This window comes from Gopherus flavomarginatus, chromosome 15, assembly GCF_025201925.1.
Source record: "Gopherus flavomarginatus isolate rGopFla2 chromosome 15, rGopFla2.mat.asm, whole genome shotgun sequence".
NCBI lineage: Eukaryota > Metazoa > Chordata > Testudines > Testudinidae > Gopherus > Gopherus flavomarginatus.
Window position 1 is genome coordinate 4,552,437 of NC_066631.1, and position 14,952 is coordinate 4,567,388.

General features: G+C 59.2%; 2 protein-coding genes across 5 annotated transcripts in view; one reads left to right on the forward strand and one right to left on the reverse strand.

Moving 5' to 3' along the window:
* Positions 1-4,334, forward strand: part of SMTN (smoothelin) — a 50,573-nt gene extending 46,239 nt beyond the window's left edge. For 3 of the 4 annotated variants that reach the window (XM_050923711.1, XM_050923715.1, XM_050923713.1), the window contains one exon: positions 3,177-4,334. In XM_050923711.1, coding sequence (XP_050779668.1) covers positions 3,177-3,327 — 151 coding nt within the window. In that variant the 3' untranslated portion in view covers positions 3,328-4,334. The remainder of the gene's footprint in view (positions 1-3,176) is intronic. The other variant, XM_050923714.1, reaches the window with a different exon arrangement.
* A 1,315-nt stretch (positions 4,335-5,649) lies between these two features.
* On the reverse strand, positions 5,650-12,016 carry SELENOM (selenoprotein M). Its single transcript, XM_050923887.1, has 5 exons — positions 11,862-12,016; positions 9,753-9,788; positions 9,415-9,449; positions 8,609-8,687; positions 5,650-6,304 (listed from the first exon to the last, which is right to left on the reverse strand). The coding sequence occupies exons 1-5, from the start codon at positions 11,961-11,963 to the stop codon at positions 6,065-6,067; spliced, it is 492 nt and encodes a 163-aa protein (XP_050779844.1). The 5' UTR covers positions 11,964-12,016; the 3' UTR covers positions 5,650-6,064.
* Between the last annotated feature and the right edge of the window lie 2,936 nt (positions 12,017-14,952).

Sequence of the window (14,952 nt, forward strand, 5' to 3'; positions counted from 1 at the left end):
CTCTAGGCTTGTGCTCGCCCCACCAGCCCTTGCTCCCTCTGCAGTTGGGATGTCAGATGGGCTTGAATGCGCGGCTCTTTCCTGGGCGCGAGTTGGGCAAGGCCTGGCAGTGGGTTACCAACTCCATTCCTTCAGGCTCACCCCTCTGCCCCTTCTGTGCTCCAGGCAGGGCTGCTGCTCTCTGCTGTGGGGCTTGGCATCTCTGCAGAGCCCCAGTGCTTCCCCACGATTTAGCCATGTGCCCTATTAAAATCCACTCCCCCTCATTCCAGTCCCAGGTAGCAGAGCTGCTGGCAGAGCCTGGCAAGCCAGCGGGGGCCTTGAGGGAGCCTCCACGTCTCCTTTCCTGCACTGTTTTTGCAACAGCTGCTGTGTTCCTGGGGCTAGTGACAATGGCTCCCAGTGGAATCTGCCTCTGGGAGCCTGTGCTGGAGCTCTGGGTGCAGAGTCTGGGCCATGCCCAGCCTGGCCTGCCCACTCCCCCGCTCCAATAACCTTTGCCTCTGCTGCAGCTTCCCCCTGCATCCTCTCCTGGGGAGGTGGTGGTGGGGCGCTATGTGCCCCTGGGGCAGGCAAGGGGCTGGTACTAAACTAGTAATCCTGCTTGGGCTGTGGCCCAGACCTGCAACACTTCCTCCCCCAGTGCTGCACCCAGGGCTTCCATGACACTGCTGAGGGTGGGTCTGGCAGGCACCTCACAGGCTCAGCCCTGAGCCTTTCACCAGCTCCCCTGCAGAGCAGCCGTCCAGGGGAAGGAGGTGAGGTGCAGCTTGGCTGGGCCTGCCGGGTTGGTTCATCTGCTCTTTGCAGCGTAGCTATGCTACAACTCCCCTTGCAGCCCCAGTTCTCTTTGCTCCAGGCGCGGTTTCTGCCCTGGCTGCTCGCAGGGAGTTAATACAGCAAGACCCCTCTGCTTTGGCTGGGGTGTGGCACAGGAACTACAGCTCCGAGCATGCATTGCCCCCCCCCCACCCCCGGTGCTGAGAGGGTGCTGAGCTGCAGGCTGGGACCTTGATAGGCTACCCCTGTGGGCCCTGGGCAGCTTGCTGTAGCATTTCTCCCCCTTGCCCCGTTGGCATGGGTGTGCTGGCAGGGCCGTACCTCCTGCTCTGGGAAGGACAGCACAGGAGCTGTTGGCATGTGGAGCCAGGGCAGGCCTGGGGTGCAACCTGCAGCACCAGAACATTTACATCAGCAGCCTGTGTCAGGAGCTGCTGTGTGCCAGGCCATGTTGGCACTGTCATCCCTGGGAGAAGCTGCAAAACCAGGCTCCTGCTTCCTTCCACTCTGTGTCTGCCCTGGGGCTGGCTCGATGAGCAGGGAAGGGTATTTCCCCTGGTGGGAGATGAGCCAGAGCAGGTCACAGCTGAGCTGCTTGGGGGGCGAGGGGGCTCGTGGCACCGGGGCCAAGGACAATGGGCTCTGGGGGGTGAGCAGCCCTGGAGGGCCCTGGCTGGGGGAGGTGTGGGATGTGCCTCTGCCCATGCAGTACCTAGACTGCCTGTCTGTGCCCACTCGCTCTCCTAGCTTGTATCCCAGCCGGGCTTCAAATCCTGCTGTGACACCAGGGGAGAGCCTCAGCCTGGGGCTGATGGCGTCGCAGCCTCTGCCTGGGGACCTGGAAAGACACTGGTTTCTCGGGCCTGGGCGGGGAGGGCGAGTCTGCCAAGGCTGGAGCGTACCCATTCACCTCAGGCCCAGGCTGCGGATTGCCTGGTGCACAGCTCTGGGGGCAGCCACCCACATTGGTTCCTGATGGGGCAATTTGCAATCAGGAGTGTTAGGGAGCAGACTGGCAGCCTCCTCAGCCAGCGGGGGCCTGCCTGGGTTGCTCCAATGCTGCCAGTCGACTGCCAGAGCTGGGGAAGTGTTGGGGCGGGTGAGCAGTGCCTGCCGCCGTTTGAGGCCTTGGGCCACCCTGGGCCTGGCCCTGTGATCTGCCCACGCGCTCAGGCTGCCGATATGAGGATGGGAGTTCAGGATCAGGCCCTTTGCCTGAGGCACCTGTTATGGTGCCAGTGGGATGATTGTGCACATTTGGGGGGAGGGCACTGTGATTTCTGGGCCTGTGCAGAAAGGAACTCCCCCATCCTGGGGCGAAGGGGACATGGTGGCAGGGCCTTGCTGCTGTGTTCTCAGCTGGGCACAGCATGCCCTTGGCTGCAGGGGGGGAGAGGATGGAGGATTGGGGGAGCACAGAGAGAAACTGCAGAGGAGGCTCTTGTGGGGAGAAGGGGTGAGTCCTGTGGTGTGTGGTCAGGGACTCGTGCAAACATCTGCCCTTATTCTGGGTACCTGCTGCCCCATGGCTGGCACTGGAGCTAAAGCTTTAGGCTGCCCTGTTCCTGTCAGAGGGGCCAGGCGGAGGTGACTGCCATGGGACCCAAGGGGCGGGAGGCTTAGGAGGGAGACAGGACAAGGGAGGGTGGCACTTCAGCTCCCCAGCCGGGCGGTGCTGGGGGGTGCTCCTTTCTGTGGGAACATCCAAGGAACAGGTTAACACATGGGCTGAGGGCACGGCCCCCTCCAGGTGCTGGAGGTGAGCAGAGGCCAGGGGTGTGTGTGTTGGCCTGGGGCTCTGAGGGAGGCTGCACTCAAGTCAGGACCAAGATTTAAAGGCAACGGGCACTAGTCCTGGAGCCAGGCAGCTGAGGCGAGCAGGCCTGGGGCCACCTCAGAGCTCACGGGGAGAGGAGCAGGGGCAGGGATGTGGGGGTGGGGCTGGGAGGAGAAAGTGGGATACGTGGCAGGTGCCAGCTTTGGGGGTCATGGGGCCAAGTCGCTGGCTGGCTGGTGAAAGCCAAGGCTCTGGGCAGTGGGTCGTGTGGGCAGGACCTAGGGAGCAGCTGCGCTGATGGGCACCCCACCTGCCTGGGTGTGTTTGTCCGAGATGTTTAAGTGAAGGGAGAGGCTGATGCACCAGGGTTACCTGTGCCAGCTGGGCCCAGAGGGCTGCTGGTTGTGGAGGGAGCCCTGGGTGGTGGCTAGTGCTGCTGGGTGGGGGGGGCTATGCAGGATGTGAGCAAGGCCTGGTGCTTGGTGGCTGGGACTGGGGAGGGGCTGTGTGGGGTTTCGGCAGGTGTGCGGTGGGAGCTGAGCAGTGGGGGCTCTCGGCAGGGCAGGGGCTGGCCTGCAGGAGGCAGTCGTGCCCATGGCTCATTGCCCTCTCCCCGCAGGATGCTGGTTGACTGCATGCCCCTGGTGGAGGTGGAAGACATGATGATCATGGGGAAGAGGCCAGACTCCAAGTGTGTCTTCACCTACGTGCAATCCCTCTACAACCACCTGCGGCGCCATGAGTTACGCTTGCGGCAGAAAGAGTTCTAGAGCCCCCCCATCCTGCCCCCGCTGCCCTGGGCACGGCTGCAGTGTGAATAGACCCCTGCTGCCCCCCGCAAGGACACAGGTGTGCAGGGGGGGCGCCCACCTGCCCCCAGCAGACCTGTCTAGCCACCAGGCTGCCCTGAGTGGCCTGGGTGAGGCTGAGACTAGTCCTGCACTGTCTGTGCTCTGCCCCCTCTGTCCATGCTACAAGCTCCCTCCAGCTGCTGCTCTGCCCCATGGTCCCTGGCCTGGTCCCCCTGCCAGCTTGGCTCTCACCCCCTGCCCTGTGCTTTCTATAGTGTTGTTTTAAGTTATTCATGTTAAAGGAGTTGTTTTTATGCTGTGCAATACACCCCCCCTCCCCGCTGGGCTGGGAGAGCCCTGTGTACGTCTCAGGCTGGCTGTGGGGCCAAGGCCCTGCCCTGTCTGGCTGTGGCCCTGGGCGCCGCATGGTGGCAATGGGCTGGCATGGTACTGTAGACACCTGGCCCAGGGGGTTGTTGCTGGAGTTAGGGGGGCAGGTGAGGGAGCATCCCAGGGCTTGTGGCCTGGGTAGCTGGGGTCTGGGTGCAGCACACATGTGCGTGGTGGAGTTCTTGGCCCTTGGGGGGAGGTGCACCCCAGAAGGGTGCTGCTCACGCTCCTGCTTGCAGCCCTCTCCCTTGGGAACTTCCACGTTCAGCAGTGCCCAAGCCTGGGGGCAGCTCCCACATTGGCACACTGCTGCTAACACCCATCCCCAGGAGCCACTGCCAGTGCTGGGACCCACATCCCCCTTGCCCTGGGGAGCTGGACTGGAACCTGGTGAGGGGGTGGGCTCCTGGGGCATAGGCCCTTCCCAGTAGGACAGCCCCCCAGGGCTTGGCTTGGTACCTCCCACTCAATTCCCAGCCCTCTGACCTGGCCCTGGGCCCTTTGCACTCAGTGTCACTAGCCGATTGTATAACCATTTCTACACCTGCGTAGACACTTGTATCACCAGCCTGACAATAAAGTTCTGTTATACAGGGTCCGGCCTCTGCTCCTTGCCACCCTTGGGTGGGCAGAGGGCTGGCTGTGGCAATGCTCCCACTGTCCTGGCTCTGCAGGCTGCCCCGGTTAGCACTGCTACCCTCCCATTGCCTGGGGTGGGGCGGGGGGGGGGCATGGGGCATGCACACAGTGCCTCCCTCTCCTTTAGGGGAAGGGCCCTGCATTCTCTCACCTGCTGCTCTGCCCAGTTCTGGCCTGGCCAGCTCCTTTCCCTGCCAGCAGGCACTGTGGGTGGCTCCAGTCCCTCTGCCCTGCTCCCCTCTCCACCACCAGTTCACCTGTGATGGCTGCAGCCCCCAGGCCGGTGGGTTCATGGAGCAGAGCTAGGCCCTACCCCCTATTTTCCACCCTCAACCCTGTGGTTATGGCTGCAAAGTGGATCCCTGTGGTCTGAGCGCCTCCTGGAACCACCAGCAGGGCTGTAGCCTAAGGGCAGGAGGCAGATGTGTCTGTCTCCCTGCCCTATTGGTGTCCCTGTGCCAGGCTCCTGCAGGGGCCAAGTGTGGGGCATGGGGGACTTCTGAAGCCACGCTGCACCTGAAGAGGCTGCACTGTTTCTGGGGCATCCATGCTAGGTGTATTCCTGGCTGAGCCGCACCCACATCTAGGATGACCAGACAGCAAGTGTGAAAAATCGGGGCAGGGGGTGGGGGGTAACAGGAGTTTATATAAGAAAAAGCCCCATATAGCAGGACTGTCCTTAAAAGCTTGGGACATCTGCTCCCCCTACCCACATCCCCTCTGCTCAGGCTCCCAGGATCAGACACTCGTCCTACCCTCCCCGCTGGCTAATACCCATGGCTGAGATGCCAGCACTGGCTGGGCTGGCGTAAGCCCAGACCGGGTGTTGAGAACGGGGGTGCTGCTCCGGCTCCCACCACGGGAGCAGGGAGGGAGTGGAGCCATGTGGTTAGCGAGGCCACTGTCCAGTTCCCAGTGAGGAGCCCCCTGCATGGCTCCACCAACCCATTTCCTGGACACAGGGCAGACCCCGACTCAGCCCCTGGCTCTTCTGCAGGGCCCACTGCTGCTCTGTCAATCAGCCAGGACCAGCAAGGGGGCTTCCCTCCCCGGCAGCTGGGGAGCCAGCAACAAAGAGCAGCCAGGACTAGCCCCTAAAAGCCCCAGGTCTGGTCTGAGCCACCAGCTGCAGCCTGACTACAGTGCTGGTTCCCCGCATCCCCCACCCAGGGCCCCTGTTTGTGCTGATGGGTTGGGGTGGTGTTTGCTGTAATCAGCTGGGGGGGCTCCCCAACCCCCCCCCCCAGCAAGAAGATGACACACTGCAACAGGTGGGGTGAAGGGGCCTTTATTCCAGCTGTGGACACAAGCCCGTGGACCACAGCGCAGATGGCAGGGGGCAGCAACCCTGTGCCCTCTGGGACTCAGCTCATCCACCCTCAGCACCCAGAGCTTTCAGCTGAGGGCTTCATTCTGTCCCTGCAGGCAGGGGGCACTGGCACAGCACAGAAGCACTAGCAGCCTGGTCTGGGTGCCATGGGACTGCCTGTTAACAGCCACGGGGCTGGGCAGCAGGCAGGGGAGGGCAGCTGACCCAGGGCTGGTATAGAACATCTTGTGCCCTAAACAATGCCCCCTGGGGGGCAGAAGCTGTGTCACACCTACCAGTGGGGTGGACGCACAGCTCCAGTCCATACACCCCGTGTGTGTACACACACCCCTCCCCATGCACACGTTTGGCTGCTTTCTATAGATCCAGATGTTCCTGGTTGCCAGGCATCCTGGGGTGCTCGCCTTTAGCTGCAGGAGCTGGGGGGAAGGGTGGTCCAGCACCCTGTTCCTTCGCTTGCAGGATGGGCAGAGGCCTGGCTGGGGCGAGCTGGAACTCCTCAGGCACCAGGGCATCAGGTGCCTCCTTGCGGTAAAATCCCAGCTCCTGCACCAGCTGGTTAATCTCTTCCCGGCTCATGTCACTCAGGGGAATTCTCTGCAAAAAACAAACAAACAGGGATTGCAGTGCCGGACATCCAGCAGCCCCAGCCCTAGTCACAGCTGGGCCAGCAACTCAGCCCCCTGCAGGCTCAGCCCCCTCCCACAGCTAGGACCAGGGCTCCTCTCAGTCCAGCACCATGGCCGACAGCCTCCCACTGGCTTTCACAGGATGACTGCAGAACACATCCCCTGCTGGGACAAGCAGCTGGGAGCGACCCCACAGCCAGAGCCCCAAGCCTACTCCCCACATCCCGATGTGTATAAACAATAGTAAGTATGGCAGACAACCAGTTTGGCTTAACAGTGAAATCCTTGCTGATCTTAAACACAAAAAAGCAGCTTACAAGAAGTGGAAGATTGGACAAATGACCAGGGAGGAGTATAAAAATATTGCTCAGGCATGCAGGAGTGAAATCAGGAAGGCCAAATCACACTTGGAGTTGCAGCTAGCAAGAGATGTTAAGAGTAACAAGAAGGGTTTCTTCAGGTATGTTAGCAACAAGAAGAAAGTCAAGGAAAGTGTGGGTCCCTTACTGAATGAGGGAGTCAACCTAGTGACAGAGGATGTGGAAAAAGCTCATGTACTCAATGATTTTTTTGCCTCTGTCTTCACGAACAAGGTCAGCTCCCAGACTGCTGCACTGGGCAGCACAGCATGGGGAGGAGGTGACCAGCCCTCTGTGGAGAAAGAAGTGGTTGGGACTATTTAGAAAAACTGGACGAGCACAAGTCTGTGGGGCCGGATGCGCTGCATCCAAGGGTGCTAAAGGAGTTGGTGGATGTGATTGCAGAGCCATTGGCCATTATCTCTGAAAACTCATGGTGATCGGGGGAAGTCCCGGATGACTGGGAAAAGGCTAATGTAGTGCCCATCTTTAAAAAGGGAAGGAGGAGGATCCGGGGAGCTACAGGTCAGTCCGTCTCACCTCAGTCCCTGGAAAAATCATGGAGCAGGTCCTCAAGGAATCAATTCTGATGCACTTAGAGGACAGGAAAGTGATCAGGAACAGGCAGCATGGATTCACCAAGGGCAAGTCATGCCTGACTAACCTAATTGCCTTCTATGAGGAGATAACTGGGTCTGTGGATGAGGGGAAAGTAGTGGATGTGTTATTCCTTGACTTTAGCAAAGCTTTTGATACGGTCTCCCACAGTATTCTTGCCGGCAAGTTAAAGAAGTATGGGCTGGATGACTGGACTCTAAGGTGGATAGAAAGCTGGCTAGATCATCGGGCTCAACGGGTAGTGATCAACGGCTCCATGTCTAGTTGCCAGCCAGTATCAAGCGGAGTGCCCCAAGGGTCAGTCCTGGGGTCGGTTTTGTTCAACATCTTCATCAATGATCTGGAGGATGGTGTCAACTGCATCCTCAGCAAGTTTGCAGGTGACACTAAACTGGGAGGAGTGGTAGATATGCTGGAGGGTAGGGATAGGATACAGAGGGACCTAGACAAATTAGAAGATTGGGCCAAAAGAAACCTGATGAGGTTCAACAAGGACAAGTGCAGAGTCCTGCATTTAGGACAGAAGAATCCCATGCACTGCTACAGGCTAGGGACTGAGTGGCTAGGCAGCAGTTCTGCAGAAAAGGACCTAGGGGTTACAGTGGATGAGAAGTTGGATAGGAATCAACAGTGTGCCCTTGTTGCCAAGAAGGCTATCAGCATTTGGGCTGTATAAGTAGGGGCACTGCCAGCAGATCATTCCCCTCTATTTGACATTGGTGAGGCCTCACCTGGAGTACTGTGTCCAGTTTTGGGCCCCGCACTACAAGAAGGATGTGGAAAAACTGGAAAGAGTCCAGCGAAGGGCAATGAAAATGATTAGGGGGCTGGAGCACATGACTTATGAGGAGAGGCTGAGGGAACTGGGATTGTTTAGTCTGCAGAAGAGAAGAATGAGGGGGGATTTGATAGCTGCTTTCGACTACCTGAAAGGGGGTTCCAAAGAGGATAGATCTAGACTGTTCTCAGTGGTAGCAGATGACAGAACAAGGAGTAACAGTCTCAAGTTGCAGTGGGGGAGGTCTAGGTTGGATATTAGGAAACACTATTTCACTAGGAGGGTGGTGAAGCACTGGAATGGGTTCCCTAGAGAGGTGGTAGAATCTCCTTCCTTAGAGGTTTTTAAGGTCAGGCTTTACAAAGCCCTGGCTGGGATGATTTAATTGGCGTTGGTCCTGCTTTGAGCCGCGGGTTGGACTAGATACCTCCTGAGGTCCCTTCCAACCCTGAGATTCTATGATTCTAAGAGTACCCAGGAGCACCCCTCTCTCCCCCCCCACCCAGCCAGCTCTTACCTCCAGCTCCTCGTATCTGAAGCTGAGCAGCACAAGCTCAGGGTCAGCTCCAGGGAGATGCTTCATCACCAGGTTGTGGCTGGAAGGTGCCCTTAAGGATCCTGGCAGTGATGGGGCAGGGCCCTGGCCTGGCATCAGCATCCCACTGACCATGGCCTGGGTGACTCAGGGCCCCAGGCCTGGAAGTTGCAGGGTCCTCTGTGTCCCCTGGTCTGGGAAAGCAGGGCATGGGCCCCTTGCTGACGTGCAATTCACTGAGCATCCCAGCAACCCCCGGGCTAGCTCCTGGGATGACCCCGGCCCTAGCACACTGTCTAGGGAAGCAGAGGGCTGCGGCTCTGGCCCCAGATGTGGTGGGAGGCAGTGTGGGGTTTAGCCTCCAGCAAGTGGCTGAGCATCTGCCTCTGGGGTGCAGCATCTCTGCTTCCCCTCCCCACAGGCACAGGGACTTGATGCTATTTCTGAGGGTAAAGGGAGCTTGATCTCATAGCGCCCATCCCTCGCAGCCCTGGACACCAGCCAGCTGTCCCCAGGAGCCACCACCACATCCCACAGCTCTGGGCATGCTGGGCAAGTTAGTGGTAAATGGTCGTCGGGCTCCAGAGTCAACACCCAATTGGGATGAATGGGAGCTCTTGGCGCAGGCTGTCTGCAGACTCAGGCAGGCGACACAGACCCACTAACACGCACAGGGGTTCACAGCCTTGCAGGCTGGAAATATGAGCTTGGATCTTGGAGCCAAATCCCAGGTTTGCCAGCCCCCTCCCCATCCACCGCCCGGCCCACCCCAGAGCAGGAAAGGATACTACAGAGGGATGTCCTCGGTGACAAAGGCCTTCACCTGGAAGGGAGCAGAGATCAGTGCTGCCCCCGAGGCAAAGGGCCAGGAGGGCTCCCTCACACTGCAGAACCTCCAGGGAAAGCAGGAGGCTGCATGAGACCTGTGCACCAGCCCATCCTGCCAGAGCTGCCCTGGCAGAGGGGTTTGGCAAAGCACTGTGAGAGCCTGACCCCGGCACAAGCCTGGGGGAGGAAGGACCCAAGGAGGAGGCCAAGGGGGTGCCTCTGTCCCCTGTATGGCAGCCCAGTGGAGGGGGTGGGGCTTGATCCTTGTGTCCCCAGCCCAGGGAGCAGCAGCACTCACCTCCTTCAGGCGGTTCAGCCATCATCCTCCGCAGGTCTGCGGGAAAGAGAGTGCACGGGGAGTGAGAGCTGCCCACAGCCCCCCACAGCCCCCACAACCCCACTGCAATCTCCCCACTATCCCCCCTGCAATTCCACCAACAACCTGCCCCTTCGCCCTGCAGCCCCACCTGTAACCCACTTCCACAGCCTCACACGCCCCTTGCCCCCTGCAATCCCACTTATAACCACCTCAATCTGGCTTTGCACGCCCTCTCCACCCCTCTGACACCCGCTCACCCACCTGTAGGGCACCTCCCCATATCCCAGGGCCCCAGCCTGCCCTCTGCTCCATCCCACTGACCCCACCCAGACCCAGCTGGTCCTTCTATGGCCCCCATCAGCAGAGTGTCTGAGTTCCTCCCAGTCTGTAATGGGTTGGGGCTGTGCAGGGCCAGAAAGGCAGTGAGTCGCCAGGCTCCCACAAGGAGCCTGTGGCAGAGCAGGGCCCCAGCCACGGGGCCACCCTTCCTTTCATCCCCTGGGCAGGGTGGGCTGCTCCTAGCTGGACCTAGCCCCTCCCTGCCTGCCCCTGCCCTGGCCCCACACTGGGCTCCTCCATGTCTCCAGGGCCAGGTTACCAGGAGAAGCAGAATGCCTGGTTGCCAGGGTAATGAAGCATGCATCAGGTTGTCCTAGTAACAGGTCATGTTAATGGTTTCCAGGGGAACTCATCGGGAGGCTCCACCCCCTTCCCCAACCAGAGTTTGGGGGTTCATCCCCACTAGGGCTGTGCCTGTCCCCACCTTCCACTGGTGTGTGGTCACCATCCAGCTGCCCCATAGCACTAACTGCTACTCACGGGTAAAGGGGACCCCTGCCCCCAGGTCATCCGCCCCCCCATCCCAGCACCCTGGCCCCTCCCCAGATTCCCTGCGACCCCGGTACCCCTCCCTGGGATGGGGGGTGGGTGGATGCTGATGGCCACATGCCCCTGGTTAATCACTGAGTGGACATAGGACCCAGGTGGTAGCTCGTCTCCCAGGTAGTCTGGGGCACTCAGATCTAGTTCCAGCCCAGGTCTCCCCAGAAGGATTTGGGGTACCCTGCCCAGGGGGTTCGGCAGACCCCCCGCGACACAGGGAGGGGCAGGCACTGGGTCTAGCTGGGCTCTGGAGGCGCAAGGTGGCAGGGGTACCCCAAGGCGCAGCAGAGGAGAAGGCTCTCACTCCCCGGACGGGACGGAAGGGAACGGGTGAGGCTCCTCTCCCCAGGCAGCAGCCAGCGACCGGCTGCGGGCGGTCCTGCTCCAGCCCCCCGGGATCAGCCTCCCCCCAATTTGGCTACTTGGGTTCCAAGCGCTGGCACAGCAGCCTGTTCACGGGGCTCCCCTCACTCGGAGGCGGGGAGAGCTTGGGGAAGAGGGATGCGCTAAGACACAGGCCGGGGAGGCAGGACGTTCCCCCATCTTGCCTGGACATCCCAAGTCCCCGCATGACCCACTCCTAGCACTCCTTATCCTCAGGGCTCGGCCTGGCCCCCAGTCCCCGATCCGCCCCCTCGCTCCCCAGCACTCGGCCCGGCCCGATCCCCCCACGCCCCGTGTCCGCCCCCTCGCTCCCCAGCGCTCGGCTTGGCCCGATCCCCTCAAGCCCCGTGTCCGCCCCCTAGCTCCCCAGCGCTCGGCTTGGCCCGATCCCCCCACGCCCCGTGTCCGCCCCCTCGCTCCCCAGCGCTCGGCTTGGCCCGATCCCCTCAAGCCCCGTGTCCGCCCCCTAGCTCCCCAGCGCTCGGCTTGGCCCGATTCCCCCACGCCCCGTGTCCGCCCCCTCGCTCCCCACCGCTCGGCCCGATCCCCCCATGCCCCGTGGCCGCCCCCTCGTTCCCCAGCGCTCGGCCCGGCCCGATCCCCCCACATCCCATGCCCGCCCCCTCGCTCCCCAGCGCTCGGCCGGATCCCCCCGTGTCCGCCTCCTCGCTCGGCCCGGCCCGGCCCGGCCCGATCCCCCCACGCCTCGTGGCCGCCCCCTCGTTCCCCAGCGCTCGGCCCGGCCCGATCCCCCCACGCCCCGTGCCCGTCCACCTCTCCAGCCCAAAGCAGCGGGTGGTTCCCCGCGCCCCTCGCCGTTACCTCCACCTTGCCCCGGGCCAGCCCCTGCAGCTTCCCCCAGTCCGGCTCGTAGGCGCGCAGGGGCGCCAGCAGCCCGGCCAGCAGCAGGAGCAGGCGGCGCATGGGGCAGGACCGGGCCGGGCGTGCAGGGGGCTCGGAGCGGAGCCTACTGCTGGGGCCGCTGCCACGTCGGTGGGAGGGGAGGGAGGCGGTGCAAGCCGGGAGCTGCGCCCCCGCCTGTCCGGCTGCGAGGGGGGGCTCCGGCCCCTCCCACATGGTGCCGCCCGGAACGCTCCGGTCCCAGGGCTTGGGAGGCAGAGCGGGCCCGAGCCACTGACAGCCCCCGGCTGGAACTGGGGGGACGCAGCGGTTCGCTTCACCAGCCGCACTGGTTAATTCGGGACTTGGCTCCAAAGGGAAACCTAGGGGCGCCACGGTCATTCCGGAGTGAGAGCGTGCACACGGGCCCTGCACCAGGACAGCTGCAGCGCGGTAATTGTACTGGTAGGGGGAGAGAAACCCTGGGTTTAAACCCTAAATTGGGGCGAAAGGCCATGTGGACGCTCCGAGTTCAGTGTAAACCAGGCTTGTTTCATTTAGGTTTGTGTTTAAGCTAAACCAAACTGAGCTGCTCTTACATCAAAGTAAGCGTGTCCCCGCAGGAGTTAATGAAACCAGCACCAGTTGTGGGTAGACAAGGCCCCTAGGGGATACCTGCTGCTTCCTTTCTGGACCCACAACCAGCTGCATGGAAACTTTTTAAAGACACCATAATAGAGGCTCAATTTAAATGTATCCCCCAAGTTAAAAAAACATAGCAAGAGAGCCCAAAAAGTGCCACCGTGGCTAAACAATGTAAAAGAAACAGTGAGAGGCAAAAAAGCAGCCGTGAAACAGTGGAAGTTAAATGCTAGTGAAGCACATAGAAAGGAGCATAAACTTGGGCAAATGAAGTGTAAAACTCCAATTAGGAAGGTCAAAAAAGAATTTGAAGAACAGCTGGCCAGGGACCAGGGCCGGCTCCAACTTTTCTGCTGTTCCAAGCAGAGAAAAAAAAAAAAAAAAAAAAAGATGATGAGCGGCGGCAGTTAAGCGGCAGCTAAATCACGGTGCTTCTTCAGCGGCACTGTGGTGGCGGGTCCGCCCTCTCCTCCTCTTCGGTAGCAATTCGGCTGCAGCTCCAAGAGGAAGAGAGGGGATGAGGGACCTGCCACCGAATTGCCGCCGAAAACCCAGATATGCTGCCCCTTTAAATTGGCCGCCCCAAGCACCTGCTTCCTGCGCTGGTGCCTGGAGCCGGCCCTGCCAAAGGCTCACAAAGCGATAGCAAACATTATTTTAAGTACATCAGAAGCAGGAATTCTGCTAAACAACCAGAGGGGGCACTGGACAATCGACATGCTAGAGGAGCACTCAAGGACGACAAGGCCATTGTGGAGAAACTAAACAAAATTTTTGCATTAGTCTTCACAGCTGAGGATGTGAGGGAGATTCCCAAACCTGAGCCATTCTTTTTAGGTGACAATTTGAGAACTGTCCCAGATTGAGGTGTCGTTAGAGGAGGTTTTGGAACAAATTGATAAACAGTAATGAGTCACCAGGACCAGACGGTGTCACCCAACAGTTCTGAAGGAACTCAACAGTGAAATTGCAGAACTACTAATTGTAGTCGGTAACCTAGCATTTAAATCAGCTTCTGTACCAAATGACTGGAGGATAGCTAATGTGATGCCAATTTTTAAAAAGGCTCTGTTGATCACTGATTACTCTCGCCCCTTGCTCCACCGATATGGTCACAAGGTGCCCTTTATCTACCGGGTAATGAGCGTTGGGATAGGGCGGAGGCTCAATCACTGGATGTCCTCGGGAGGGGTGACAAGTGCCCTGAAGGTAGCAATGGGGATAACGCAAACAATGAGTCGTGGGGTTAAAATTGAGGGTTTATTGAATGGGTCACAAATGAGGATGAGGAACAACTTAATACTAGTTACAACTTGGGCTTACAATATAATACCAGAACAAATAATAAAAATACTGCAGTTACAAACAGAAGCTGACCCTGGTACCGCTCTAGGTCCCAGTAGTTATTCAGGTCCTTCCAAGGGTTAGTAAGGGTGCTATTGGTGCTATTTTTAAGCATAAATGCAATTACTAGTCTAAGTAAAAAAAAAAATGCAATAAGACAGTTAAAGATTGCCATGAGACTCCGGTCAATCCCCCTTGCGTTCAAGGTTTCCTGGTTAACGGGTTTCCCCTAGCAGGAGCCTTGGGGCGGCTGGGATCAGCTTTCGTCTCCAGCTTACAACACGATTACAGGCTCAGTTAGTTAGCAGAATTAGCAGAATTAGCAGCTAGGCATACTTACACACACAAACCACAAACGTTTCATTACCACCGGCAGACGGGTAGGCTTCTGAGAACACGGAGCCGAGAGAGACTTCGAGTTGATCAGGCTCGGTTACGGGTACAGCTTTCTGCGTTTCTCCCTGCCCACCCTTGCACGGTGGGCAATTTATAAGGGTAATGACGTGTTCAGTTTTTTGGCCAGGTTTCTCCTAATTAGGAGATTTACAGGTGCCTCGTTACCACCCTCGGGGGTCGGGGGGTGTTCCTGGAAATGGCTGACCACAAAATTTGCCTAGCCCCAACGGTTACTTTCAGGAAATGTTTCTCGCTTGAGAGTACGTGCATGCTCGTTTCCTGAACATGGAGGCCAGGGCAGAGCTGCTTAGGGCTGCAGCACTAACATAGGCACTAAGATGCCCCCGTGCCCTGGGCTCCATGTGAACGTTATGCCTATACCTCAGATTCATCGTCCGACTCGCCACCCCCTTCTACAAGAGGGCGTGTGTCGGGGGAAGAGGCAATGTAGGCCGACCCGATAACACGATGGACGCAGGCTTTTAAGCAGGCACAGCCAAGGCAGAGCAGGATACACCCGACCAGGAGGGAGATAAGGAGAGATTGGAAATAAGCCTTGTAGGCTCCGAGACCCAACCAATCGAGCCAGGACCAAAATCGGAAGGTCTCCCTGGACTCACGCACGGCGGTTCCTAAAGCCCTGAGGTTATTAATTACTTCCGTTAAATTTCCAGATACAGAAGAAACAGAG